This window comes from Psammomys obesus, unplaced genomic scaffold (assembly GCF_907164565.1).
Source record: "Psammomys obesus unplaced genomic scaffold, mPsaObe1.curated_primary_1811, whole genome shotgun sequence".
NCBI lineage: Eukaryota > Metazoa > Chordata > Mammalia > Rodentia > Muridae > Psammomys > Psammomys obesus.
In genome coordinates this window covers 9689654-9717146 of record NW_026586816.1, presented here as the reverse complement: position 1 = coordinate 9717146, position 27493 = coordinate 9689654, and the positions used below count along the sequence as shown (strand labels likewise).

Here is a 27493-nt window from a genome sequence, read left to right as displayed (position 1 = left end):
AAGGAAGGAAGGAAGGAAGGAAGGAAGGAAGGAAGGAAGGAAGGAAGGAAGGAAGGAAGGAAGGAAGGAAGGAAATTCTCCCCACAAAGAATTTTACTGCAGGACTCAACAACCAAAACCCCCCACAAAGTGTTCACATCATAAAAAGAATACCGAAAGCTCGTCCTACTACACCAGCAAGGAGTATACACACACACACACACACACACACACAGTCCCCATATGTCTGCAAACACAAACACTGTCAACAAAATTTGTACAAGTTGTACTTTAAAAAATATATATTTGAAAAGGCCATACTCTATGACTAAGCTAGCTCATAATAAGGAACTAAGCTGGTATACCATGCCTGAATTGAAACATAAATAAACTTGGACGGAAGACACAATCATCTCCAGAGCAGCTAAGAAGACAGCTGATGGCCCCCTGCAGTGGCAACTGTACTCATGAACTCAGCACTTGCAGCTGCCTGGGTAACACCTGTAGTGGGGAGGACTCCTGAGGCGTCCCCTCTTCCTGGGGAGCTTACAGTAGCAAATGGTCAATGGATGAGGACAGTCATTTAAAATAACCCCCACATATGCATAAGCAGCCCTAATTAGTGGATCATTTAAAAAGAAAAAGGAGGGCGAAAGGAAGAGGAGAGGACAGAAGGTAAGAAAGGTAGAAGAGTAGGGAGAAAAGAGTAGGTTAGGGAGGGAGGTAACAACTGAGTCAGAATCCTCAGAGACCAGAAATAAAAATAAAAAAAAAAAACCTATCTCAAAAAAGACTATGTATAACAAATCCATAGCCAATTATGTTAAACAAAGGAAAACTGAAAGCATTTACTCTAAAACCAGTAATAAAGGAAGGGTATCCTCTCCCCTCTCACAGCTCTTAATACAGTGAAATCTCAGAACAACTGTAAAAGAAAGAAACAACAGGGATACAATAGGAAGAAAGTTAAAATACCACTACAAGATCCTGTATTTTAAAACTCCCAACAGGTCTACCAAAAAGCTCTTGGAAATGTTTTTTGTTTTGTTTTAACAAAAAAGAAAAGAGAAAGAAAGTGAAAAAGAAAGAAAAAAAAAGCTTTCTCCAATGTATCAGGAGACGAAATCAGTATGCAGAAATCAGGAGCCATTCTATAAACTAGTCACAAACTTGCTAGGAAAGAAACCAGAACAGGAAATCCTATTCCCAATTGCTCCAGAATAAAAAGACAAAATACCTGTGGATAACCCTAACCACAGACTAGGAGAGAACCAACTCTCACAAGCTGTTCTCCAACCTCCACAAACGTATGCACCATGGCCTGGCACCCCGCCCCACCCACACAGTATAAATAAGTGTTTTAATGACTGTGTATCAGATGATGTGCCATAATAAACCCATTAGTCTATATGCTAACTAAAGATTAAAAAAAACAAAAAACAAAAAACAGAAGCAATGATCTCAAGCGCTGATCCATTCGCTTACCCAAAAGTAGTAAAGCCTCTAAGATTAATCTATAGTTCATCAGATATAATAATTATCACTCAGATTTAAGATACATTAGAATTAAAAATCCCTTGATGAGAGAAAAAGGGGGAATCTGGACAACCTCTGTTACCTCAAAATCTCAACAGAATTATCAGTTCCACAGTAACCGTGTGATTCAACATGCCAACTGTACCACAGAGGAAAGTAAATTTGGAAGGGGTATCACATTTAGCCAAAGTTTCTGGGCTAACCAACAGTATTCACATAATGCTTGGTCTCATATCTCACCTCAATACTTGTTCAATTTCCTGTACTTGTTAAGTAATTCTCGGGTCTGTTGAACTGTAAGCAGTGCCTGCTATCTATTTCAAGAGGTAATCCAATCAAGCTTTTAAAAACCTGAGTTTTCTAGCACTGGAGAGATGGCTCAGCCAGTAAAATGGTTGGCGTGCATTTTGGCGTGACTTCAGTTTGATTTCCAGAACAGACAGTACAAACTGCTGAGCGTGTGGTGCAAGCTTCCAGCGCAGTGCTGGGCGAGAGAGACAAGAGGACTTTGGGTCCACGGCCAGCAGGACTAGCCTCCTTACAGGCTCAGGGACAGTGACAGACCTTGTCTCCTCAAACAAGATTGATGGCAGCACTGGAGTGACAACAACTAGAGATGACCTCTGAACTCCATATATGTGCAACTATGTAAGGATGTATACACATGCACACACACACACACACACACACACACACACACACACACACATACACACACACAAAGTGAAGCCAGGAATAGAGAGAGGGAGAAAGGAAAGGAGGGAGGCAGGAAGGCAGGCAGACTGGCAGGCAGGCAACCAATTAAGCACTGGTTCTTATCTTCTGATCTAAAAAGAGCCTTGTAATTGGCAAGTTTGTCATTTGTGCACACACATTTGTCTTTTCCTGAGTTGGGCTGTTTTGCTGGTCTTAGTGTCAGTATCAGCATGTCTAAAGTGATTCAGGTTAAATCATTAGTATATGATAACAAATCTTTACGTTCCTTTATTGGAGCAAGATTCCTGACGGATACAGTGATGTATTTTCTAAACAGAGTCCTGTGCAGAAATTACACAGTATCCACCTAGACAGATTTTGGTTACACTTTGCTTATCGATGGAGTAGTTCCATTTATAAAGTTTTACACATCAAAAAGCTTTGAATGTAACCATCTCTGAAAAAGTGGCACTGAACTTTAGTTCTATATTACAGCAGTAAAAGGCTTACCCATCAGGCAGCTTCCCAAAACAATGTTCTCTGTACAGTGGCACTGAGTAGACAGAAATCTTCATCCACCCAGACTGAGTCACATCTGAGAGCTTCTGCTGCACACCTGGGACAGAACACTCCTGACCACCTCATGACTGCTACTCTGACAGCCCACCTTCTTCAACAGTTCACATTGCCAGTAAAGACCTGCCAGCAGCTGTCCTTCATAGAGACAGCATTCCAGCAACAGGGCAATGACACAGTGCTGTCATAATATCCAGGCAACTAAAGGCCCATTTTTAAAAATACCAAATTGAGATAAAAATCAAGGGTACAAGTCCATGGCAGCAACTGTACCCACATCACTCAGACACAGAGACATTAAGACCTGATTCAAATCCCTTTAACTCAGTCTGCATAGCCCTGCAAAGTGTGAACCAAAAATACCAAGTTAGGAAGACAAAGTCTGACATGATGTCATTATGCAGGTCAAACTTGGAAGGTCATAACAAGCATCTATTCTGACAGAAAAGCATCAGGTCCTTTGTGTTCACATTGGTTTTATTGTAACAAAGCAACTTGCACACATCAACATTTAAAATGAGCATCTTTTTCCTTCCAGTGTAGACAAAACAAAAAAATTAAAATTAAAATTGCAACAGAGAATGTCATATCCAAATAAAACCCTGCTGATTCTCCCACCGGTTGGCAGAGCTCAAGTCCTCATTAGGAGAGAACTGTATTTTAAAAGTGTCACCTTAAACTGTAAAGATGTCCATTAAGCATCACAATTAAACATGCCAAAGGAGAAGCCGTGTTATCAAAATGCCCACTTAACCTCCCAACGCCTCAAGGGCACTCTTTGCTGACCTTCTATACTCTCCTCCCCTTTTTTTTCTTTTTATTAAACAAGAGAATAAAGTAGACAGATACACGCTGGTAAATGCCAACTGTATTCACACAGAAACACAGTGTATCTCTGAGCCCACTATAGAGAGAAAGAAAAACAGTTAGAATTCTATGCACTACTCCACAGGGGCCCAGCACCCTCCAGCAGAGCCCAGGGAGCTGGGGGCCTTCTCTTTTTTTCCCACATAGCATGGTGTGGATATTGAATCCAGAGCTTCTGAGACAAGAAAAGATACAAATGAATTTAGAACGGAAAAGTGGAGATTCTCTTCCTATTGTATTTTGCCCCAAGTAAGTTGAGAACCATGGTGTCAAGAGAGAACTCAAAACAGGGTGACTGAACACAAGAATGGAGGGGGAGGAAAATGACTGCAACTTGCTCCCGGGGACTGGAGAAGATGTAAAAAAAATAAAAAGAAAATTAAAAAGAAGTTTGGAATCCCTAAGTCTTTTGTGCTAGTCATCCTCGCCTTCATCCTCTCCTTCCTCTTCATCATCATCTTCACCTTCTTCCTCATCCCCTTCTTCATCAATACCTTCCAACCCTTCCTCTTCATCATTATCATCATCTTCCGCCTCTCCTTCATCATCATCTATAACAGGAACCAAATAGCACTGCAAGGGATCTGGCCCATTATCACCCTTGCCGACCTCCTCACCTGCACCTGCATCAGAATGGTGGTGAGCCAGCTAAAGAAGCTCTCTGGCTCTTTGTGCTACCGCTTCCTGCTGGCCTCATTCTGCATTTGACTTGGGCACTTTGTCAAATCCTTTCCAGATTTCCATTTCATTTCAGTGGACTTTGAAGATGGGTCACCACTCTCATTCAGATGAAATTCTTTGCAGAAAGCTTTATTTTCAAAGTAAAGATTTTCATCAAAATAAAAATCTATTCTGTAACCTGATTTAATGTCTTCAAATTCTGTCACTTGACTCTGGTCAAATAATGCAGAGCGCGGACACTTGTGGGTGGTTGACAAATGTTGTTATCCAAAAATTTGGGATTTTGGCCATCAATTCTGACCTCTTCTGAAAAAACAGTTGGCGGAGTTTGTTATACTTTTGTTCAATTTTCTAATTTTCCTCACTGGCTTGTTCACTAGATCTGTCTGTTTCATTGTGTACTTCATCGGTAAGTTCAGTTGCGTCTTGCTGTTCTTTCTCTCCTTTCAGCAGGCCAGGACAGGCCGGCATGCTCTCCAGCTTTGGGGCAGGAGCCAGTCTGGACTTCTTGGACTGAGGCAGGATCACAGATTGCCACTTCAGGGCCGTGGCACAAGGGAGGTGGCCTGAAGCCAGAGGGCAGAGGCCCGATGTTCGCAGCAGGAATAAACTCACAGCAACTGATGCAGCCTCAGGTGTGGGAGATTAAGTCAGCCTCCTCATTTATCACTAAGAAATATTTACTATCATGGACTGAGCTTCTATCTAAAGTGTTAAGGAAACTTTGCTCGTGGGGAGTATTTGCTTATTAAGCTATGATATGACAATCTCCATATTACAGATCAGCTGGAATTATTCCAATGACAAAGAAGTAACTTCTCTTCCCTTCGTTAATTCCATTAAATACTAAAAATTAATGGAAGCCTAATAACAAAATGAAGCAAGATTTACAAAAGACTCACAATATCCAATGTTAACTTTCAATAAATATTCGAGGATACCACTGGTTACTTTCATTACAACATTTTTTAAAAAGTTAAATTTTTACCATTGACTTTTTCATTGGTTTTATCTATAACTTTCAAGGCTACACAAATTTAACATTTTGTTAACTGCAGTTTTAAGACTTAGCTCCTGTTAGAAACCAATCTTCACAGCTACTCAATACATATACTTAGAAGCTTTTCCTTAAATTAGTAAAAATTATTATAATTATCCCACCATCAACAGTTAAAGGTATAGGATTTTAAATACAGATGAATTACCATAAAGTACCATAAAACATAAACTAAGGAATCACCATCAGGTCAGTGAAGTACCTCAGTGGGTAAAGGTGCTTGTTCCTAAGCCTGATTCTCTGGATTCTTGCCCCAGGGCCTATGTGGTAGAAGGAGAGACCTGAATACTGCAAGTTGCCCTCTGACCTCCACAAGCATGCCGTAACATACACACATGCACACACAAACACACAGAAATGAATACATGAAATGAATACATTATAATGGAAAAAGCTGACCATTCATGCTGACTGTCCAACCCCCATATAAACACATGAGGTCCTAACAGATTTAATGACTGATCTGCCTAGTGCCAATTAAGACAGAAGAGCTGTAGCAGTGGCTCATCAAGTAATAAACATATTCTTAGATGGGCTTCTTGCAATTTTTAAACTATTACCCATCATTCAAAGCAGTGATTTCAAAAGGAAGATAATTTTCCGTATTTTAGAGCATAATTTATAATGTACATCTCTTTACAAAAGTGACAGAAGTCCATACTTCCACTTACCCAATGCCCACATATTAACTATCATCTTGAAAAACACAGAGCATCAGATCAAGCAAAGAATTTCAAGAAAATTAAAATGACACTTCTCCTTGCACACAAAATGCACAGGCATGTGCAAATGGAACAATCTGAAGAAAATATGTTGTTTTGGGGGCACTCATTTTCTTTGATCTTAACCTACCTCTCACCCAAAAAAAAAATACAGTGATTTAGTATGATGCAGTTAAGCGTTTACATAATAACTTCAAGATGGAGGGGAAAAGGGGAAAACATTACCCACAATATACTTCAAAAGAATAGAATATATTTATATGAAGCACACAAAGCAAGTCCCAACATTTCCTTTCTGAAACATGTGGCCAATTTAATATCCCTGTGTGGTGGCTAAAGAACCAAAATTAAAAGTTGTAGCATCTCTTTAGAGTGGTTTTGAACACACGACATGGTATGAAAGCACAAAATGCAGTGACTGTTTTTCTAAATGTGTTTGTTAGAAACCGAAGACTAAAACATCCCCCACAGTGGGAAAGGTCTGCTGAGCCGTTGATGGGCTGGCTGTCCTACGGAAGTGCTGCTCTACCTAAAAGCCAACAAAATTAACTGAGAGCCTCGATTACTTTAGGCACATGGTGGGAGGAGGCAAGGAGAACTACGCACACTCAACTGCAAAATCTGTTATTAAAAAAAAGGAGATGGAAACTATTTAGGCAATATGCTTGTGGAAAATGAAAAGGGGAAGGGGGGATTGAAACATCAAAATGTTGAGATCAAACAATACCCCCAACTTCTTTTAATACTCGAAGAATAAGAGTCCCTTCCAATCAGATCCAGGACTGTTTGAAAATGATATTTATGAAATCTAGACTATGAGCTAGATGCACCATGTCTGCTTTCTAAATGTAAATGTCTTCTCAGCCATGAAAAACTCAGTCTTCCTGTGGAATGAGCCAAGTACAGGAACAGACCAACCAGTTTATCACATCCTTCCAGGAAGACTGTTCTTCCCCCAGCTACGATAAAGATCAGTAAGTACTGACTCAGTTACCTTTCGCTTTTTGTCTCAGAACATACGAAGTACAGACTATTTATAACAACAAGATAGAAGGAAAACCAGGGCCAATGATTCACTACTATTTTCATATTAAAACATAATACAACAGTTAAAACAAAACAAAACAAAAGTTATCTTTCCTGTCTCTACTATGTAAGTCACTAAAAAAAGCAATGAGGAAAAAACAGAAATACCAATCACTAAAAACAGATAATTCCTAAAAGCCTGTATTAAAATCTACAAACCCTACAGCTAGAAATTAAGTACACAAAACTGACTTAACTTACAGAAATTAATGGGCAATGGCATCTACTCTTCCTCCATGACAAAACTTGTCAAAAGCTACTCCGACCCTTCTTCTCCCTAACCAACCCATGCCATTTCCATCTCCATCCATACGCCACAAATACGGCCAATCCAGACGAACAGGCTCCAGGTGCCAAGCCCCAGAGCCACTCCACAGGAAAAGTGTGAGCCAGTTCACACTCCTTTAGTGTTGTTCTCTCTCCTCTCTCTGACACACCCCAAAACACACACATGCACGCACACGCACACACACACACATAAACACACACACCCTGGAACCTTTGCCTCAACAGTGTCTGCTCCCTTTTTGTTAGGCCATTCTGTGCTCTCCCAGTTTCTACATCTTGAACTAGCTTGAGATTCAGTTGCAAATCTCTCAAGCAGTCTCACTGTTCAGAGAGTGCATCGATATGGCTGTAATTTTTGGTGTCAATAATTTCATCACAGACATCGTCCTCTCAGCCTATAAACCAAACTCCTGCCCATGGACATGCAGTTTGCTCCCCTAACCAACTTCACAGTTACTATTTCTACCTGTAACAGCAAGCTTTCCAATAATGAAAAACTGGCGCAAATTTCTAAAGTTGAAAATACACTAGGAAAAGCAGAGAAATACGTATTTAAATCTATATCTGCTACAGTGTCCTTTGGTGTCATAGGCTTGGTTTCTAGGCTCAGGCGCTACTGGAAAAGCTGTGGAACCATTAAGAGATGGAAGGAAACCCCGAGGAGGAAATGAGGTCGCTGCAAAGTGCACTTGGAGGAGACTATGGAGAGCCTAGCCCAGTCTCTGTTTTAGCTTCCTGGCTGCCATGAGGTAAGCAGGTTTTCTATATCATGGCCACAGCCATGATGGACTGCCTCGCCAAAGGCACAACAGCAAAAGGCCAAAAGAACACGCAAAACCTCTGAAATCCAGATTAAAACTCTCCTCACAAGCAAATTGTTTTGGGTATTTTGCTGGTAATAAAAAACTCAACAACAGTACCTTAACGTTTTCATCTTTTTTCTGTGGTGCTGAGGACTGACTCAGGGCCCTCCACTGTTAGGAAAAAGCTCTACCACTGAGCTAGATGCTGAGCCCTGATCTTCTGATAGAACCAGAAGAATATAGGTCCTCAGACAATGTTCCATACTGTTTTTCTTAATGAACAGAATGATTTTGAGTTTCACATATGTAAAAGAGAACAAGATGAGGATACTAACAAGACATTCGAAATACAGTTATATATTTTTATGATTTTTCAATCTTCCTAGCTCATTTATCCATAATCAGTATGCAACGATTTTTTTACAAGCCACTTCTACTTTTTCAGTTTACTTTTCCAATACAGCGCTAAATATTCAGACAATCCTTAGTTTTCAAATAGACCACTCTCTTTTTTAACTCATTATTCTTAACTTCAACATGAAACAACGTATGTAATTTCAATAATAAAGAGCCAAGAGCAGAGCGAGGATACTGAGGCACCTGACTGAAAGGAGCAGAGCAGCGCACGAAAAGTCAGCTGTTAAAATAAAGTTGCACTCCTTCCCACATTCTTCCCATCCTTCAGGGTCATGCCTGTCTCTGCCTCTTCAGCTTCGTTCCGTAGCACCCTCCCCCGACCATTCGCTTCAAGCACAGTGACGCTCTTCCTCATTACACCAACATGACAACTCTCCAGTACTGAACACGCAGTTCATTCTCAGTGTTACACTGTTCTACTGACTGGTTATAAAACTCACTGATTTTTCACATGTGGACTTCTGCCTGTCATCCTAATGAAGGGACTCTATCCTCAGACTCTTAAATCTAAGCTACTATATCACATCACCTTGTTCTCTTTTTCCCTTCTTAACAAAATATAACAAAGAACAAAACTTAAGAGTGACCTTAGCATAGAAACAAAGGAGGATCAACGGAACCGAATAGAAGACCCAGAAAAAAACCCACACACCTATGAATACTTGATTTTTGACAAAGAAGCCAAAACTATTCAATGGAAAAAAGACAGCATCTTCAACAAATGGTGCTGGTCCAACTGGATGTCTACATGCAGAAAATGAAAATATATCCATATTTATCACCTTGTAAAAACTAAACTCCAAGTGGATCAAAGACCTCAACATAAAACCAGATATTCTAAATCGGGTAGAAGAAAAAGTGGGGAAGAGCCTAGAACTCATTGGCACAGGAGACAACTTCCTGAACAGAACACCAACAGCACAGGCTCTAAGAACAACAATCAATAAATGGGACCTCATGAAACTGAAAAGCTTCTGTAAAGCAAAGGACACTGTCATCAAAACAAAACTACAGCCTACACACTGGGAAAGGATCTTCACCAACCCTATATCTGACAGAGGGCTGATATCCAGAATATATAAAGAACCAAACAAGTTAAAAAGCCATAAATCAAGTAATCAAATTAAAAAATAGGGTATGGAGCTAAACAGAGAATTCTCTGTAGAGGAATATAGAATGGCAGAGAAACACTTAAATGTTCAATGTCCTAAGCCATCAGGGAGATGCAAATCAAAATGACACTGAGATTTACCTTACACCCACCAGAATGGCTAAAATCAAAAACTCAAGGAACAACACATGCGGGAGAGGTTGTGGAGAAAGGGGAACACTCCTCCACTGCTGGTGGGAATGCAAACAACCACTTTGGAAGTCAATCTGGCACTTTCTCAGACAATTAGGAATAGTGCTTCCTCAAGACCCAGCTATACAACTGCTAGGCATATACCCAAAATTTGCTCAGGTACACAACAAAGACATTTGCTCAACCATATTTGTAGCAGCTTTATTTGTAATAGCCAGAACCTAGAAACAACCCAGATGTCCATCAATGGAGGAATGGATACAGAAATTGTGGTATTTTTACACAATGGAATACTACTCAGCAAAAACAAGGAAGTAATGAAATCTGCAAATGGTGGGATCTAGAAAAGATCACTCTGAGTGAAGTATCCCAGAAGGAGAAAGACAAACACGGTATATACTCACTTATATAGACCTACAACATATGATAAACATAATGAAATCTATACACCTAGAGAGGATAAACAAGAAAGCGGACATGGGGTAAGATGATCAATCCTCATTTAGAAAGACAAATGGGATATACATTGGACATAGGAGAAAACAAGTAACAGGACAGGAGCCTACTGCAGAGGGCCTCTGAAAGACTCTTCCTAGCAGTGTATCAAAGCAGATACTAAGACTCATAACCAAACCTTCGGCAGAGTGCAGGGAATCATATGAAAAAAGGGGGCGTTAATATGACATGGAGAGGATAGGAATTTCACAAGGACCAAATATATCTGAGCACAGGGGTCTTTTATGAGACTGTTTCTCCAACCAAGGACCATGTATGGATATAACCTAGAACCTCTGCTCGGATGTAGCCATGGTAGCTCAGTAACCAATTGGTTTCCCATAGTAAGGGGAAAAGGGACTATTTCTGACAGGAACTCAATGACTGGCTCTTTGACCCCATCCCCACCCCAAGGGAGGAGCAGCCCTGCTAGGCCACAGAGGAGGACTTTGCAGCCAGTCCTGAAGATACTTGATAAACCAGGGTCAGATGAAAGGGGAGGAGGTCCTCTCCTATCAGTGGATTTGGAAAGGAGCAGGGAGGAGATGAGGGAGGAAGGGTGGGGTAAGGAGGGAATGAGGGAGCGGGATATAGCTGGGATACAGAGTTAATAAAATGTAACTAATAATAAAAATAAAAAAATATATTGATTAAAAAAAAGAGTAACCTTAGTTTTATATTAAATATATATATAAATAAATATATATATTCATCCTTCTGTCCACTAAAATGTCAAATCTCACAATAACATTTTGCTCAGCACTGTTTTCTTATTACCTTATTACTTATTTCTTATTACACTTTCATTTTCTGAATGAAATTAAAAAATGAGTGATGGGAATTGGTAATGACCTTAAGCGAAAGACAGCCTCTAAAAACTAGTAAAATTTCTATGCATAAAATTCTAAGCTAACAGCCACAAAAAAGAACTCTGTAAGAATTTCACAGCAGCTTTATGCCTAATAGTAAACACCAAGAAACAACCAATCTCCAACAGGAGGGCGTATAAGCAAATTATAGTCTGTGCATGTAGGGTTTTGTTTTTCTTTTAAGGAAACAGTGATGGGACGTCTAAAAATATCCTGTGGAAAAAAGTACAGAGAGGAGAACACATTCCATGTGACAGCCACACAAAACATCCACAGCGGTAAAACATGGAATACTGGCTACTATCTAGGAAAGGAGTTAACTGAAGGACAACCAAAACAGAAATGTTCTGTGTCTTGATATGATTTGGGCTGCAAGAGTACATACAAAAGCTGAAGAAACTGTCTACTGCATGCATTTTGTGTTTGAGACATGTTTACACACTACAGCCTGTGATCTCTCTACTCAATTTCCTGCATTCGGTGCTTACCGATGAGTAAACCCAGATACTCAGATTTTGTTAAAGGACAGAAAGTCCAAAATTTTTCACCCTGCCATTACAAAGAATGCAGAAACACACACACATATACACACACAAAAAAAAGAAACCAAACTACACAAATTTTCATCAAAATCTATATATTAATTTATTTGCTTCCTAAAACCCATTTTTGTGAGATATATGAGCAGAATTGGGCCAAGCTGTTTGATTAATTATCCTTATAAGGAAACATACTGAGAAAATACCTATTATAATGAAAGACTGTTTATTTTGTGCTTTGCTACAATCATACAAAACTTTGATAAATACCATAAGCCAGCTCATGAGGCACTGAAGAAAGAATGTATGATACAGGTAAGGTATAGCCCAGGAATATGTGACCTGACACAGCAATCAAGAGCTGTGTCCTAACGAACCTGAAAGCCACAAGCTGAAGAGGAACTCTGTAGCTTTCAACTTCATTCTACCATCAAAAGAAAGCATGGAAGGAACAAATCAAGACAATAGTCATGGCATTTTGTGGCTATCAACCAAATGAAATAAAAATAAAAAGCTGGTTTTCTTTTTTATTCAATTTTAATTACGTTTAAACACTTTCAGCCACTGCCAAGCATGATTCTAATAACTAAATGTATATATATTTACTTTTCAACAGTTAATTTTATTACATGTATCCATTTACATGTCTGTTTATTTATTTGTATCTGTTTGGATACACACATACAACAGGATGATTGTGAAGATCAAAGGACAACTTTCAGTGTCTTCTCTGTCCTTTGACCATGTGGACCCTGGCCATCAATTCAGGTCATCAGGGTGACGTCAAGTGTCTTTACCCACTGAGCCACCACATCCCTCAACAGTTACAAAACTTCCAAGAAGATGATTATTAAATTTTCCACTAATTATGTTTCAGAAGGTATTTTCAACTCAGTAACTTAAAACACATATTATTAAAATGTTTTTGTTTACATTTTAAAATTAATTTCACTTGTTTCTTTTCATGATCGAATTTTCAAGACAGGCTTTCTCTGTATAGCCACGGCTGTCCTAAAACTCACTCTATAGACCAGGCTGGCCTCAAACTCAGAGACTCAGAGATCTGCCTACCTCAGAGTACTGGGATTAAAGGTGTGCACCATGACACCCAATTCAAATTTTATTCTGTAAATTACATTTTACATGTGTATCATGCATGTGTCCAGTCACACATCCTCCAGTCACACATGCTCCAGTCAATGTCCCAGCACACATGTGAAGGTCAGTGGACAACTGCTGGAGTCAGTTCTCGTTTATCATGTGGGTTCTGGAGAAGGAACTAGGGTCATCAGGCTCTGTGGTAAGTACATTTACCTAACGAGCCCCACCAGCTTCCACTCAGCTATAAAATACATATGCCACATATAGTATTTCAAATGGACTGTACTGTTCTAAAGGCAGGTCAACAATAGCATTATTATGCACCAGCAAATACTTCAGACATCTCCTGACCTTTGCACTTGATTGTCTTCTTTTCTTTAGCTGAATGAAGTCTGTTTCCACCTTTTCTGCCAGCTCTAGTTTCCTCTTGTTCCTTTTAAATGCAGCTAAGCTGAATCCTAAAAAAAGAGAATAACAAAAATTATATTTGAGAATAATTAGGACAAGAAGGAAAACAAGATAACCTGGACAGTCTTCCCAAAAATTTAAAAAAAAAAAAAAAAAAGCACTTGAGATTGTTGAACTTGAACTGTTCATTTTTTAAAGTCTTCCCAATGTACACTTAAAGAACAGGAAAACAAAACAAACAGCACAAGTTTATAAACTTAAGGAAAAGCTCAAAGAAGAGAAGCAACTGAGTGCTGAAGGCAGACAGGACCCAGGGGCACCTAGTGACCCAGGGCCATTCAGCTGCGGGGTCCTCTAAGTCAGTGCACGGATGAAAGAGGACGTGAGGACGGAGCACTACAAAGTGCACTAGAGGTGAGCTACTAGAAAAGAGGAAATCCTGGAGGCTGATACACCCGGGAAGGCAAAGCAAGCTGCACACACTGAGAAGCAGGGTGAAGATCTGAACCTTGTTCCTTTCCACACAGAAGGGAGAAGAGTTTACACAGGGAGTCCTAACTACGAAGGCCTCTGTATGAGCTCAAGGAGGAAAAGGGGCCTTTAAGCTCCACTGGCACCTAGAATGGAGTTAGCATCACCAGGGAAAGATGCTTCTGTCTGTGTCTATGAGAGTATACAGAAATACTGACAAGACTCGCCCTGAATGTTGGTAGTGCTTTTTCACGGTCTGGGGTCCAAGACTAAATAAAAAAATGAAGCAAGCTCAGCTCCAATCTTCGTGTCTCTCCGCTTCATCATGTGGACCAGTGGCCAGTGCCCCTCAAACTGTAGCCAGCACACACTCCTCATAAGTTTCTTCTTCTTGGGTGTTTGTCCCCGCCCCCCAGAACATCCACACAGAAAGGCAATTTGAAGAAAAAAAAAAATCACTGAGTAGCCTAGTATGGTGGTTCACACCAAAATCACAGTACTCAAAAGGCTAAAAAGGGGGGACTATTATGGGTTTGAGGCCAGCCTGGACTACAGAATAAAACTTCCTCAAAAAAAAAAAAAAAAAAAAATCACTGGAGCTTCATGTAGCATCTGTAGAAAACACATCTACCACCACTGAGACATTCTCCAACCTCGACTACATGTTAGGCACCAATATGAGTCTCAAGATTTTAAAAACATAAATCTTAACACAAATCTTCCATGAAATCCCAGAACAAAATTTAGAAATCAATAAGTAAAAATAAGAAAATACATTAAAATTAAGCAATTTGTTCATGAACAGCCAACGGGTCACTGAGGAAATGAAAAAGAAATCATAAAGTCTCTCTCTCTCAAATTGGGGCTGGAGAGATGGTTTAATGGCTAAGAGCACTGGCTGTTCTTCCAATGGTCTTGAGTTCAATTCCCAGCGATCACATGGTGGCTCACAGCCGTCCATAATGTGATCTGGTTCCCCCTTCTGGCATATGTAAATGCAGATAGACCACTCATATTCATAAAACAAATACATCTTCAAAAAAAGAACAAAAACAGCTGGCAGTAGTTAATTCCTACTTCACAGAGCCTCATCTTGGGGGACTAGAAAAACACCCAAATCAGCTCCAATTAAATGCTATCCTTTCCAAGACCTGGAGTAGTCATGGTGTCTCTTCACAGCAGGAGAAATCCTAAGACAGCCCCTGAGCACACAGGATGTATAAGGGAGTCTCCCTAACAAAGCAAAGGCCATTACTTTATTTTAACTGCTGAATTCTAAAAAATATTTCAAAACAAATGAAATACAGTTCTCAAACTATTCCAAATATAAACCGAAAAGGAAGGAAGCCTACGTTCTCTGTATGTTAGCTCACCTAGAGAGTTCACGGCAGGCTCTACACTGAAAGACCTGAAGAGTTCACAGAGCCACTGGAAATGGCCCAGAGCCCAGCAGGCCAGCACGATGTCTGAGCAGGTAATGGCCTCTTTGCCACCCCCTGATGACCTGAGTTCCCTCTCCAGCCCCACACGTCATGCTATGCATGAATGTATATACATACAGAGACAGACAGGCAAGCAAACAGACACACACATGTATGTTATTTGTTAACTATGTCTTAGGCAACTTATAATAATACAGAATTACTAAATTAAGTTAACAAAAAATAAAAATTTATTTCTGTGAAATGAAAACATGAATGAAAAAAAAAGAAAGTTGATTATATGTATAAATGCCACAGAAGTAGAATGCCTAGGGTTAAATTTAAGAAGTGAGCGATCTCTATAGTGGCAACTACAAAAGACTGTAAAGAAATTTAAAAGGTGTACAAGCTTACATTCTTACCAGCAATGGAAGAGGGTTCCCCTTTCTCCACATCCTCTCCAGCATGTATTGTTACTTGAGTTTTTGATCTTAGTCATTCTGATGGGTGTAAGGTGAAATCTGAGTTGTTTTGATTTGCATTTCCCTGATAATTAAGGATGTTGAGCATCTCTTTAAGTGTTTCTCTGCCATTCGATATTCCTCTATTGAGAATTCTCTGTTTAGCTCTGTACCCCAGTTTTTAATTGGATTACTTGGTTTGTTGCTGTTTAACCTCTAGGAATAGCGCTTCCTCAAGAAACAGCTATACCACTCCTAGGCATATATCCAAAAGAGGCTCAAGTACACAATAAGGATATTTGCTCAACCATGTTTGTAGCATCTTTATTTGAACTAGCCAGAATCTGGAAACAACACAGATGTCCCTCACCTGAGGAATGGATATAGAAATTGTGGTACATTTACACAGTGGAATACTACACAGCAATTAAAAACAAGGAAATCATGAAATTTGCAGGCAAATGGTGGGAACTAGAAAAGATCATCCTGAGTGAGGTATCCAGAAGCACAAAAATACACATGGTATATACTCTCTTATAAGTGGGTATTACACATATAATATAGGATAAGCATACTAAAATCTGTACCCCTAAAGAAGCTAAGCAAGAAGGAGGACCTGGGTAAGATGATCAATCCTCACTCAGAAAGACAAATGGGACAGACATCAGAAGAGGAGAAAACAGGGAGCAGGACAGGAGCCTACAACAGAGGGCCTCTGAAAGACTCTACCCAGTGAGGTATGGAAGTAGACGCTGAGATTCATAGCCAAACTTTGGGCAGAGTGCAGGGAATCTAATAAAAGAGGAGAAGGATAGAAAGATAGAAAGACAGGAGCTCTACAAGGAGAGCAACATAACCAAAAAATCTGGGCACAGGGAACTTTTCTGAGACTGATAATCCAACCAAGGACCATGCATGGAGATAACCTAGAACCCCTGCACAGATGTAGCCCATTGGTAGCTCAGTCTCTAAGTGGGTTCCCTAGTTAGGGGAACAAGGACTGTCTCTGACATGAACTCAGTGGATGACTCTTTGATCACCATCCCCTGAGGGATGACAGAGGAAGACAAGGCAGCCAGTCCTGATTGAGACCTGATAGGCTAGGGTCAGAGGGCAGGTGAGGAAGGCTTCCACAACAGTGGACTTGGGGAGGGGCATGGGAGGAGATGAGGGAGGGAGGGCAGGATTGGGAGAGGACGAGGAAGGGGACGACAGCTGGGATACAAATGAATAAACTGTAATTAATAAAAAAATAGATAAATTTTAAAAAAGAAATTTAAAAGGACACATACATATACAAAAAATGAAAACCACCAACCAATACTTTCAAAATACATATACCACCTAAAACAAATCCATAGATTTCATGCAATCTACATGAAAATACCATAAACATTTTTCACAGAATTAGAGAAAGCAATCAAAATTCACCTGTAACCATATTAAAGCTTAAATCACCATTGATCCTAAAACCCTAATAGTGGGAAACTTCAACACTCCACTCTCACCAAGGGACAGATCAACTATACAGAAAACAAATAGGGAAATAAAAACACTTACAGAGACCCTAAATCAAATGGACCTAATAGACGTCTACAGATCTTTTCATCCAAACTCAAAAGAGTATACCTTCTTTTCAGCACCACATGGAACCTTCTCCAAAATAGACCATAAAGTTGGTCATAAAGCAAGCCTCAACAGATACAAAAAGATTGAAATAATCCCTTGTATTCTATCTGACCACCATAGACTTAAGCTGGACCTCAACAACAACAGAAATAACAAACAGCCTACATGCACATGGAAACTGAACAACTTGTTACTCAACGACAGCTCGGTTAAGGAAGAAATAAAGAAAGAAATTAAAGACTTCATAGAATTCAATGAAAATGAAGGCACAACATACCCAAATTTATGGGACACATTGAAAGCAGTGCTCAGGGGAAAATGTATAGCACTAAGTGCCTGCAAGAAGAAATTCATAACATCACATACAAACAACTTAATGGCCCAACTGAAAACCCTAGAAAAAAAAGAAGCAGATACACCCAAGAGGAGCAGAAGGCTGGAAATAATCAAACTCAGGGCTGAAATCAATCAATTAGAAACAAATAAAACTATTCAAAAAATCAATGAAACAAAAAGCTGGTTCTTTGAGAAAATCAACAAGATAGACAAACCCTTAGCCAAACTAACTAAAAAGCAGAGAGAATCTATCCAAATCAACAAAATCAGAGATGAAAAGGGTGACATAACTCCAGACACAAAGGAAATTCAAACAATCATTAGGTCATACTACAAAAGCCCATATGCCACAAAATTTGAAAACCTAAATGAAATGGACAATTTTCTTAATAGATTCCATCTTCCAACATTAAGTCAAGATCAGGTAGAAAGACTGAACAGCCCTATATCCCCCAAGGAAATTGAAGCAGTCATTCACAGTCTCCCCTCCAAAAAAAGCCCGGGGCCAGATGGTTTCAGCGCGGAATTCTACCAGACCTTCAAAGAAGCGCTCACACCAATTCTCCTCAAACTATTCCACAAAATAGAAACAGAAGGTGCATTACCAAACTCATTCTACGAAGCAACAGTCACCCTGATACCTAAACCACACAAAGACCCATCAAAAAAAGAGAACTTCAGACCTATCTCTCTTATGAGCATTGACGCAAAAATACTCAATAAAATACTTGCAAACCGAATCCAAGAACACATCAAAGACATCATCCACCACGACCAAGTAGGCTTCATCCCAGGAATGCAAGGGTGGTTCAACATACGGAAATCCATCAATGTAATCCACCACATAAACAAACTGAAGGAGAGAAACCACATGATCATCTCCTTAGATGCTGAAAAAGCATTTGACAAAGTCCAACACCCATTCATGTTTAAAGTCTTGGAGAGATCAAGAATACAAGGCACATATCTAAACATAGTAAAGGCAATATACAGCAAGCCTATAGCCAACATCAAACTCAATGGAGAAAAACTTAAATCAATCCCACTGAAATCAGGGACAAGGCAAGGCTGCCCACTCTCTCCCTACCTCTTCAACATAGTACTTGAAGTCCTAGCCAGAGCAATAAGACAACTAAAGGAGATCAAGGGGATACAAATCGGAAAGGAAGAGGTCAAAGTGTCACTATTCGCAGATGATATGATAGTATATATGAGCGACCCCAAAAATTCAACCAGAGAACTCCTCCAGCTGATAAACACCTTCAGCAAAATGGCAGGATACAAAATCAACTCAAAAAAATCAGAAGCCCTCCTGTATACCAAAGACAAAAGGGCCGAGAAAGAAAATAGGGAAACAACACCCTTCACAATAGCCACTAATAACATAAAGTACCTTGGGGTGACACTAACCAAGCAAGTGAAAGACCTGTTTGAGAAAAACTTCAAGTCTCTGAAGAAAGAAATTGAAGAAGATCTCAGAAGATGGAAAGATCCCCCGTGCTCATGGATTGGTAGGATTAACATTGTGAAAATGGCCATCCTGCCAAAAGCAATCTACAGATTCAATGCAATTCCCATCAAAATACCAACTCAATTCTTTACAGACCTTGAAAAAAAGATTCTCAGCTTCATATGGAGAAACAAAAAACCCAGAATCTCCAAAACAATCCTGTACAACAACAGATCATCTGGAAGTATCTCTATCCCCGATCTCAAGTTGTACTACAGAGCAATAGTAATAAAAACTGCATGGTATTGGCATAAAAACAGAAAGGAGGATCAATGGAACCACATAGAAGACCCAGAAATAAACCCACACACCTATGAATACTCGATTTTTGACAAAGAAGCCAAAACCATTCAATGGAAAAAAGACAGCATCTTCAACAAGTGGTGCTGGTCCAACTGGATATCCACATGCAGAAAAATGAAAATAGATCTATATTTATCACCCTGCACAAAACTAAAGTCCAAGTGGATCAAAGACCTCAACATAAAACCAGATACTCTAAGTTTGTTAGAAGAAAAAGTGGGGAATAGCCTAGAACTCATTGGCACAGGAGACAACTTCCTGAACAGAACAACAACAGCACAGGCTCTAAGAGCAACAATCAATAAATGGGACCTCATGAAACTGAAAAGCTTCTGTAAAGCAAAGGACACTGTTGTCAGAACAAAACGACTGCCTACAGATTGGGAAAGAATCTTCACTAACCCTTTATCTGACAGAGGACTAATATCGAGTATATACAAAGAACTAAAGAAGCTGAAAAGCAGCAAACCAAGTAATCCAATTAAAAAATGGGGAACAGAGCTAAACAGAGAATTCTCGACAGAGGAATATCGAATGGCAGAGAAACACTTAAAGAAATGCTCATCCTCATTAGCCATCAGGGAAATGCAAATCAAAACGACCCTGAGATATCACCTTACACCCATCAGAATGGCCAAGATGAAAAACTCAAGGGACAACACATGCTGGAGAGGTTGTGGAGAAAAAGGAACCCTCCTCCACTGCTGGTGGGAATGTAAACTGGCACAACCACTCTGGAAAACTATCTGGCACTTTCTAAGACAATTAGGAATAGTGCTTCCTCAAGACCCAGCTATACCACTGCTAGGTATATACCCAAAGTTTGCTCAAGTACACAAAAGGGATATTTGCTCAACCATGTTTATAGCAGCTTTATTTGTAATAGCCAGAACCTGGAAACCACCCAGATGTCCATCAATGGAGGAATGGGTACAGAAATTGTGGTATTTTTACACAATGGAATACTACTCAGCAATCAAAAAGGAGGAAATCATGAAATTTGCAGGCAAGTGGTGGGATCTAGAAAAGATCATCCTGAGTGAAATATCCCAGAAGGAGAAAGACAAACACGGTATATACTCACTTATATAGACCTATAAAATATGATAAACATAATGAAATCTATACACCTAAAAAAGATAATCAAGAGAGCAGACATGGGGTAAGATTATCAGTCCTCGTTTTGAAAGACAGATGGGATGCGCATTGAACATATGACAGGAGTCTACTGAGCGCATTTGAATGACTCTAACTAGCAGTGTTTTCAAAGCAAAGACTCATGACCAAACCGTTGGCAGAGTACAGGGAATCATAAGAAAGAAGGGGAGTTAGTCTGATGAGGAAAGGATAGGAGCTCCACAAGTACCAAATATATCTGGCACAGGGTCTTTTCTGAGACTGACATGCAACCAAGGACCATGTATGAATATAACCTAGAACCTCTGCTCAGATGTAGCCTGTGGTAGCTCAGTAACCAATTGGTTTCCCATAGTGAGGGGAACAAGGACTATTTCTAACAGGAACTCAATGACTGGCTCTTTGGCCTCTCCACCCCCCAAGGGAGGAGCAGTCCTGTTAGGCCACACAGGAGGGCTTTGCAGCCAGTCCTGAAGATACCTGATAAAACAGGATCAGATGAATGGGGAGGAGGTCCCCCCTATCAGTGGACTTGGCAAGGGGCACGGTGGAGATGAAGGAGGGAGGGAGGGACTGGGAAGGAATGAGGGATCGGGACACGGCTGGGATACAGAGTTAATAAAATGTAACTGATAAGAAAAAAATAAAATTAAAAAAAAATTCACCTGTAACCATAGCAGATCCTGAGGAATCCTAGCAATCTTCAGCAAAAATAAAGCTGCAGCATCACACAACCTCACTTAAAAAAAACAAGATTACAAAATCACAGTAACCAGAACAGAATGCTACTGACAAAAAAAAAAAAAAAAAATCACACATATACACACAGCTTCCCCAAGAACAGATCAGAGAGCCCAGACACTGATCAAAGTAATCATAGCTAGATGATATTCAAAAAGTAGCAAGAATATCTGTTGCAAGTCTAACACTGGGGAGAAAGCACAAAAGTACAAAGAATTAAAAAAAAAAATGTTGTACTGCTCTCAACACAAACAAAATTCAATTCAAAATACCGCATGAGATTTGCAGGTAAATGGATGGATCCAGAAAAATCATCCTAAGTGAGGTAACCCAGACCTAGAAAGGCAAATATGGTCCTTTGCATATAAATTATGGCTTCCAGTTTTGTGTTTTTATGACATTCCTGAGTATGTGTGTGTGTGTATCTATGTCTGTTTTTCTATGAAAAAGAGCCTTTTCATAGGCTCTTTTCCTCCTTTGTTTGTTTCATCCTGTTGCAACATGTTAGCTGTTGTTTTATCTTATTTTATTTTACTAATAGCCCTTAGAAGCATGTTTTTTTTTTTCTAATGAGAGACAGGAATGGGATAGATCTGCATGACAGGGGAGTTAGGGATAAACTAGGAGAAGTAGAGAAAGGGAAAACATAATCTATATATATATATATATATATATATATATATATATATATATATGCAAAAAAATTTATTTTCAATAAAAAAAAATCACAGCTCTGCATGCAAGACCTGAAACTGCTACACAGCTTGAGTATATAGCAAATTCCAAAGGGCAGCAGCAAAACATACAAATTACCTGCTTTTTTAAATGGACAAAGGATATGAGACAAATTATTTACATGGCATTTCCCAAGCAAACATAAAGAGGCCCAAAAGTATATAAAACAATGTACAGCAAAAACAGCCATAAGGTAAAAGCAATTCAGAAGGATAATGAGTTTTCTCTTCATCCAAGTAGAATGATGTTATCAAGAGGAAAGTACATGTCAACAGGAAGACACAGAGGAACTCCAAAGCTTCTCAGTAAGAACATAAATCAACAGTCATCACAGAAAATAGTACCAAGCTCCCTCTGAGAATATAACTGCCATGTAAGCTGCATATGCAAATGAATGAAATCATCCTATCATGAAAACAAATATACTCCAGTGTTTACTGTAGCATCAAACATAGTACGCATGGCATGAAATCAAGCAAGGTGCTCACCAATGGATAAAAGTAGGTAAGAAAAGGAATTACATATAAACAATGGAATAATAGTGAGTCGTAAAAAACAAAGTTTGTCATTTGTTCCATGGGTAGATATGATAAGACATTTAATGAAATAAAAAGACAGTTTAATGACATAAGGCAAGCACAGAAAGAAAAATTGAACATGTTCTCTTTCTTACTCATTTGTGGAAGCTAAACAAGTCAATTAACAAAAGACAACTGTGGTCAGCAGATACCAGGATGGAAAAGAAGACCAGGAAAGGTCAGAAGAAAGAGAAGCCTGATAAAGAATGGCAACAAGGATAAGAAAGAGTAACTAAGCGTGGTGCTTTATGACACGATATGGACTCTGCAGCTTAAACCTGAAAACACACAGCCCAGTAACTGGGAGATCAGGACTCTGACAAGTTCAAGTTCTTCAGGGACCGGCACACTGCTCAACCTAACTGCATTCTCATAAACTTCAACACTGTACAAAATTCTACATCATAAATACATATAAATGTTGTATGAATGAGGGAGGGAGGGAAAGAGGGAGGAAGGGAAGTATTAGGAGGGGATGAGGATGGGGCTACAGCTAGGATACAAAGTGAATAAATTGTAATAAATAAAAAAATTATATTTAAAAAAGTTATATCAATTTATAAAGTTTTGATTTTTATGTTTAATTATCAAAGACCAGAGACAGAGATTTTTTTAGATTTTTTCTATTTTTTTATTCTTTATTAATTATACTTTATTCACTTTGTATCCCCCCTGTGGTTCTCTTCCTCCTCCTGTCCCAATCCCTCCCTTCCTCCACCCTCTGCATGCATGCCCCTCCCCAAGTCCACTGACAGGGGAGATCTTTTCCTTCCTTCTGATCCTAGTCAACTAGGTCTCATCAGGAGTGGCTACATTGTCTTCTTCTGTGGCCTGGTAATGCTGCTCCCCCCTCTGGGGGAGGTAATTAAGGAGCAGGCCACTGAGTTCATGTCAGAGGCAGTCCCTGTTCCTATTACAAGGGAACCCATTTGGACCCTGAACTGCCATGGGCTACATCTGTGCAGGGGTCTTAAGTTGTCTCCATGCATGGTCCTTGGTTGGAGAATCAGTCTCAGGAAAGACCCCCGTGCTCAAATTTTTGGTTCTGTTGCTCCCCTTGTGGAGTTCCTGTTCTCTCCAGATCTTACTGTTTCCCACTTCTTTCATAAGGTTCTATGCACTCTGCCCAACAGTTGGCCATAAGTCTCAGCATCTGCTTTGATGGTCTGCAGGGGAGCCTTTCAGAGGCCCTCTGTGGGAGGCTCCTAACTTGTTTCCTGTTTTCTTCTTCTGATGTCCATCCTCTTTGCCTTTCTGAATAGGGATTGAGCATTTTAGCAAGCTATACCACTCCTAGCCATATACCCAAAAGAGACACAAGTACACAATAAGGATATTTGCTCAACCATGTTTGTAGCAGCTTTATTTGTAATAGCCAGAATCTTGAAACTGCCCAGATGCCCCTCAGTGAAGGAATGGATACAGAAATTGTGGTTCATCTACACAATGGAATACTACTCAGCAATAAAAAAAACAAGGAAATCATGAAATTTGCAGGTAAATGGTAGGATCTGGAAAAGATCATCCTGAATGAGCTATCCCAGAAGCAGAAAGACGCACACGGTATATACTCACTCATATAGACACATCATATATGATAAACCTACTAAAATCTGTACACCTAAAGAAACTAATCAAGAGGGAGGACTTGTGCCAAAGACAGAGATTTTAAAAGCCAGTAGTCACACACTAAGACTCAGCAAAGGATTATAAACAGATTTCTCATCCAAATCTTTGAGGCCCGAAGTTATCCATTCATGTGCTCACAGAACTGAAAGAAAAAGAGCTGTAAAGCACGAATCCCAGATCTAACTGACCTGTGTTTGAAAAACGAGGACTAAATTAAGATAGTCTCAACATACACAGCTGACCCCACCAGACCTTCCCTACAAGAACGACTACAGAGGGAGATCAACAGGCAAAAACAGGAGGACCTCAGGCAACAACACAAAAGACACAGCCTACAAAGGCGATCTGACCCAGGTGAATGCACAATTACAAAAGCTATTCCCGTTCTGTTGTTTCTGTTTACTTTCTACACCATTTTACAACTAAGACATGGAGAAGGTTATTCCATATGTGTGTGTGTTTGTGCATGTGCAATGACATGTATCTAGAGGTCAAAAGACAACTTTGAAGAATCAGTTCCTTCCTTGTACCATGTGTGTCTGAGATGAAACTTGGATCATCAGGCTATAAATAAGGCTTGGTGGCAGGCATTGTCCTTGCTAAGCCATCTCTATGACTATTAAGAAATCTTGTGACATTGACAGCTGAAAGGGAATGGTGACAGATGTGTATAATAAAACTATTAATAGTGTCCCATTAACCTAGCATAAATTCAAATTATGCTATAATTTAAGGTAATTAATCTCCATGGTAATCATACCAAAAAGAAAATAGGAAAATTATATACAATAGTTTAAGAAATAAGAATTAAAATCACTATTGAAGAAAATAAAACCAAATAAAGGTTAATGGAATAAAAAAACAAACAAACAAATAAATAAATAAGGAGCAAATACTAGAAAACATAAAAGTTAATAGCAACAGCTAATCTAAACATAGAGAATTAATGTACACACAACAGCATGTGCGTGTTGTGGCATACACATTGAGGTCAGAAGACAACTTCCAGGGATTGGTTCTCTTTTTCCACCAATGTGTGTCCACATTTCAAACTCAAGTCATAAGCTCAGCAGCGAGTGCCTTTCCCAGCTAAGCCACTTGGTAGCACGATGTGAAACAAAGCTATACACATAGATAGTATCTCGTGGCTGCCAGGGGGGAAAGCAGGACAAAGTGGGTAACATCGTAAACAGTCAAAAGGGAAGACCTATCTGAAGACATCAGTGTTTTTCAATCTTCGCTCTACTGACGGCACTGAGATGCCACTAGAAAAACCACACACGTGCACATGCACACACACAGTAAATAAATATAAATAAAAGCAACTTACAATGACAGATATGCTAATTAGCCTGATCTCACCCTCACAATGTACAATGAATCCCTGTACCCCATAAATACTTAGATGTGTATGATTTTTATAATTTGAAAAAGTTAAATGTTTAAATAACATTTTTATAACATACATTTACTATATTTGTTAATATCTACTATCAATTATTGCTATTATTTGTTATCTTTATGGTCAACTTGATGGGACTTAGAAGCACTATAAATATACTTCAGACTGTATAAATAGGTTAATGAAAGAGAAGGACCGAGCCTAGACTTGGGTAGCACCATTTCATGAGCTGGAACAATCGACTGAATAAAAAGGACAAAGCAACCTAAGCCTAAGCACTCATTACTGCCCACTTCCTAACCTGGGTAACAGTAGGACAGAGCCCTCCTCTTCCTCCTGTCATACCTCTCCTGCCATGATGGGCTGTGAGCCATGTACTGTAGGCCTCAGGGAACCTTTCCTTCCAAAGGTTCCTGGTCAGGTATTTGTCACAGCAATAAGACAAATAACTTACGTGCTGTTGTTTTTATTTCTAACTATTCACACTGCATTTATTAAGACCATATACTTAGAAAACACACCTTGTATCTCTGTAATGAAGAGGTCAATTACACTAAACCAACCTATTTTGGAACACAGGCGAAGAATGGAGTCTGAGGAGAATTCTGAATGTTTGTGAGAACACTCCAAGAAAACAAGAGTCTTGTGACCTCTTCAAATCACACAATTGTTCTTGGAATGTGTTTTTGTGCTCCACCCAGGTGTTAGAGAGTTTAACTCAGATTACTCATTATTGCTTGCTGGTGTTTATTCAATTAAATGTTTAAATTATGCTTTATATGCTTTATGGAAAAACGTGGTTTTGCAAGTATGGCTTGTCCTGGTGGTTGTACACAGCTTGAACTTATGAGAACTTACTTTATTCACGTGACCTTTCTTAACCCTCAGAGTATAAAACCCTCTGAATAGAGCTGGCTAGTCCATGAGACCTGAATCCACTTCGTTTACCATCTCCATTCTCCCAGCACCTCCAGAGCAGTGACACTCCTATACATGCCAACATTACAAACCATGAGTAAACTTTTATTTTGTTTTGTTTCCGAAATAGGGTTTCTCTGTGTGGCCTTGGCTATCCTGGACTCGCTTTGTAGATCAGGCTGGCCTCGAACTCACAGCGATCCATTTGCCTCTCCCACAATCCCCACTCAGTGCTGAGATTACAGGCATGGGCCACCCGGCCTGGCATGAGTAAACTTTTTAAAAGGAAAGAAAACTAATCCACACGTCAAGTAGACAAAGCACAAAGAAAACAACATCTAGGCATACCATGCTTACACTGAAGAAAAGCACATATAAAGAATTCTTCTAAAAAGCAGGGGGAAAAACATCACATTATTATAGGAAATGTTTAAAAATAGTAATTTTAGGAAATATCACAACATAACCTTTTTTTTTTTTTAAATGATGAGAGAACAAGAAGTAATTCGGGTACCTGCAACATGCACGCAGCACCAGGGAAAAAATACAGACACATGGACTATTATTCAGCCATGAAACAGGAAGACTTCTGAGCTGTGCAACAACAACATGGACACTTTGAAGGAATGACATTAGGTGACATACGCCATCCATACAGGCTGGATTTTACTGCAATTCTCTAAGGCGCCCATAAAGACAGAAAGTAAAAGCAGGGTCGCAAGCAACCAGCAAGCGGGGAGCAAGCAGACAGCTCCACAGTCTACCTGGGTAGGAGAGAGGGGCAGCTGCACCGCTCTCT

The 27493-nt window shown here is 39.6% G+C and overlaps 1 protein-coding gene and 1 pseudogene across 1 annotated transcript in view; both read right to left on the bottom strand.

Annotated features, from left to right (window-relative positions):
- The window catches only part of Tasp1 (taspase 1), a 187710-nt gene that overhangs the window by 97873 nt on the left and 62344 nt on the right, over positions 1-27493 (bottom strand). Inside the window, exon 8 of the mRNA XM_055602612.1 lies at positions 13367-13473. Within this exon, the coding sequence (XP_055458587.1) occupies positions 13367-13473 (107 nt within the window). The remainder of the gene's footprint in view (positions 1-13366; positions 13474-27493) is intronic.
- LOC129672946 (protein SET-like) lies at positions 4067-9063 on the bottom strand (annotated as a pseudogene).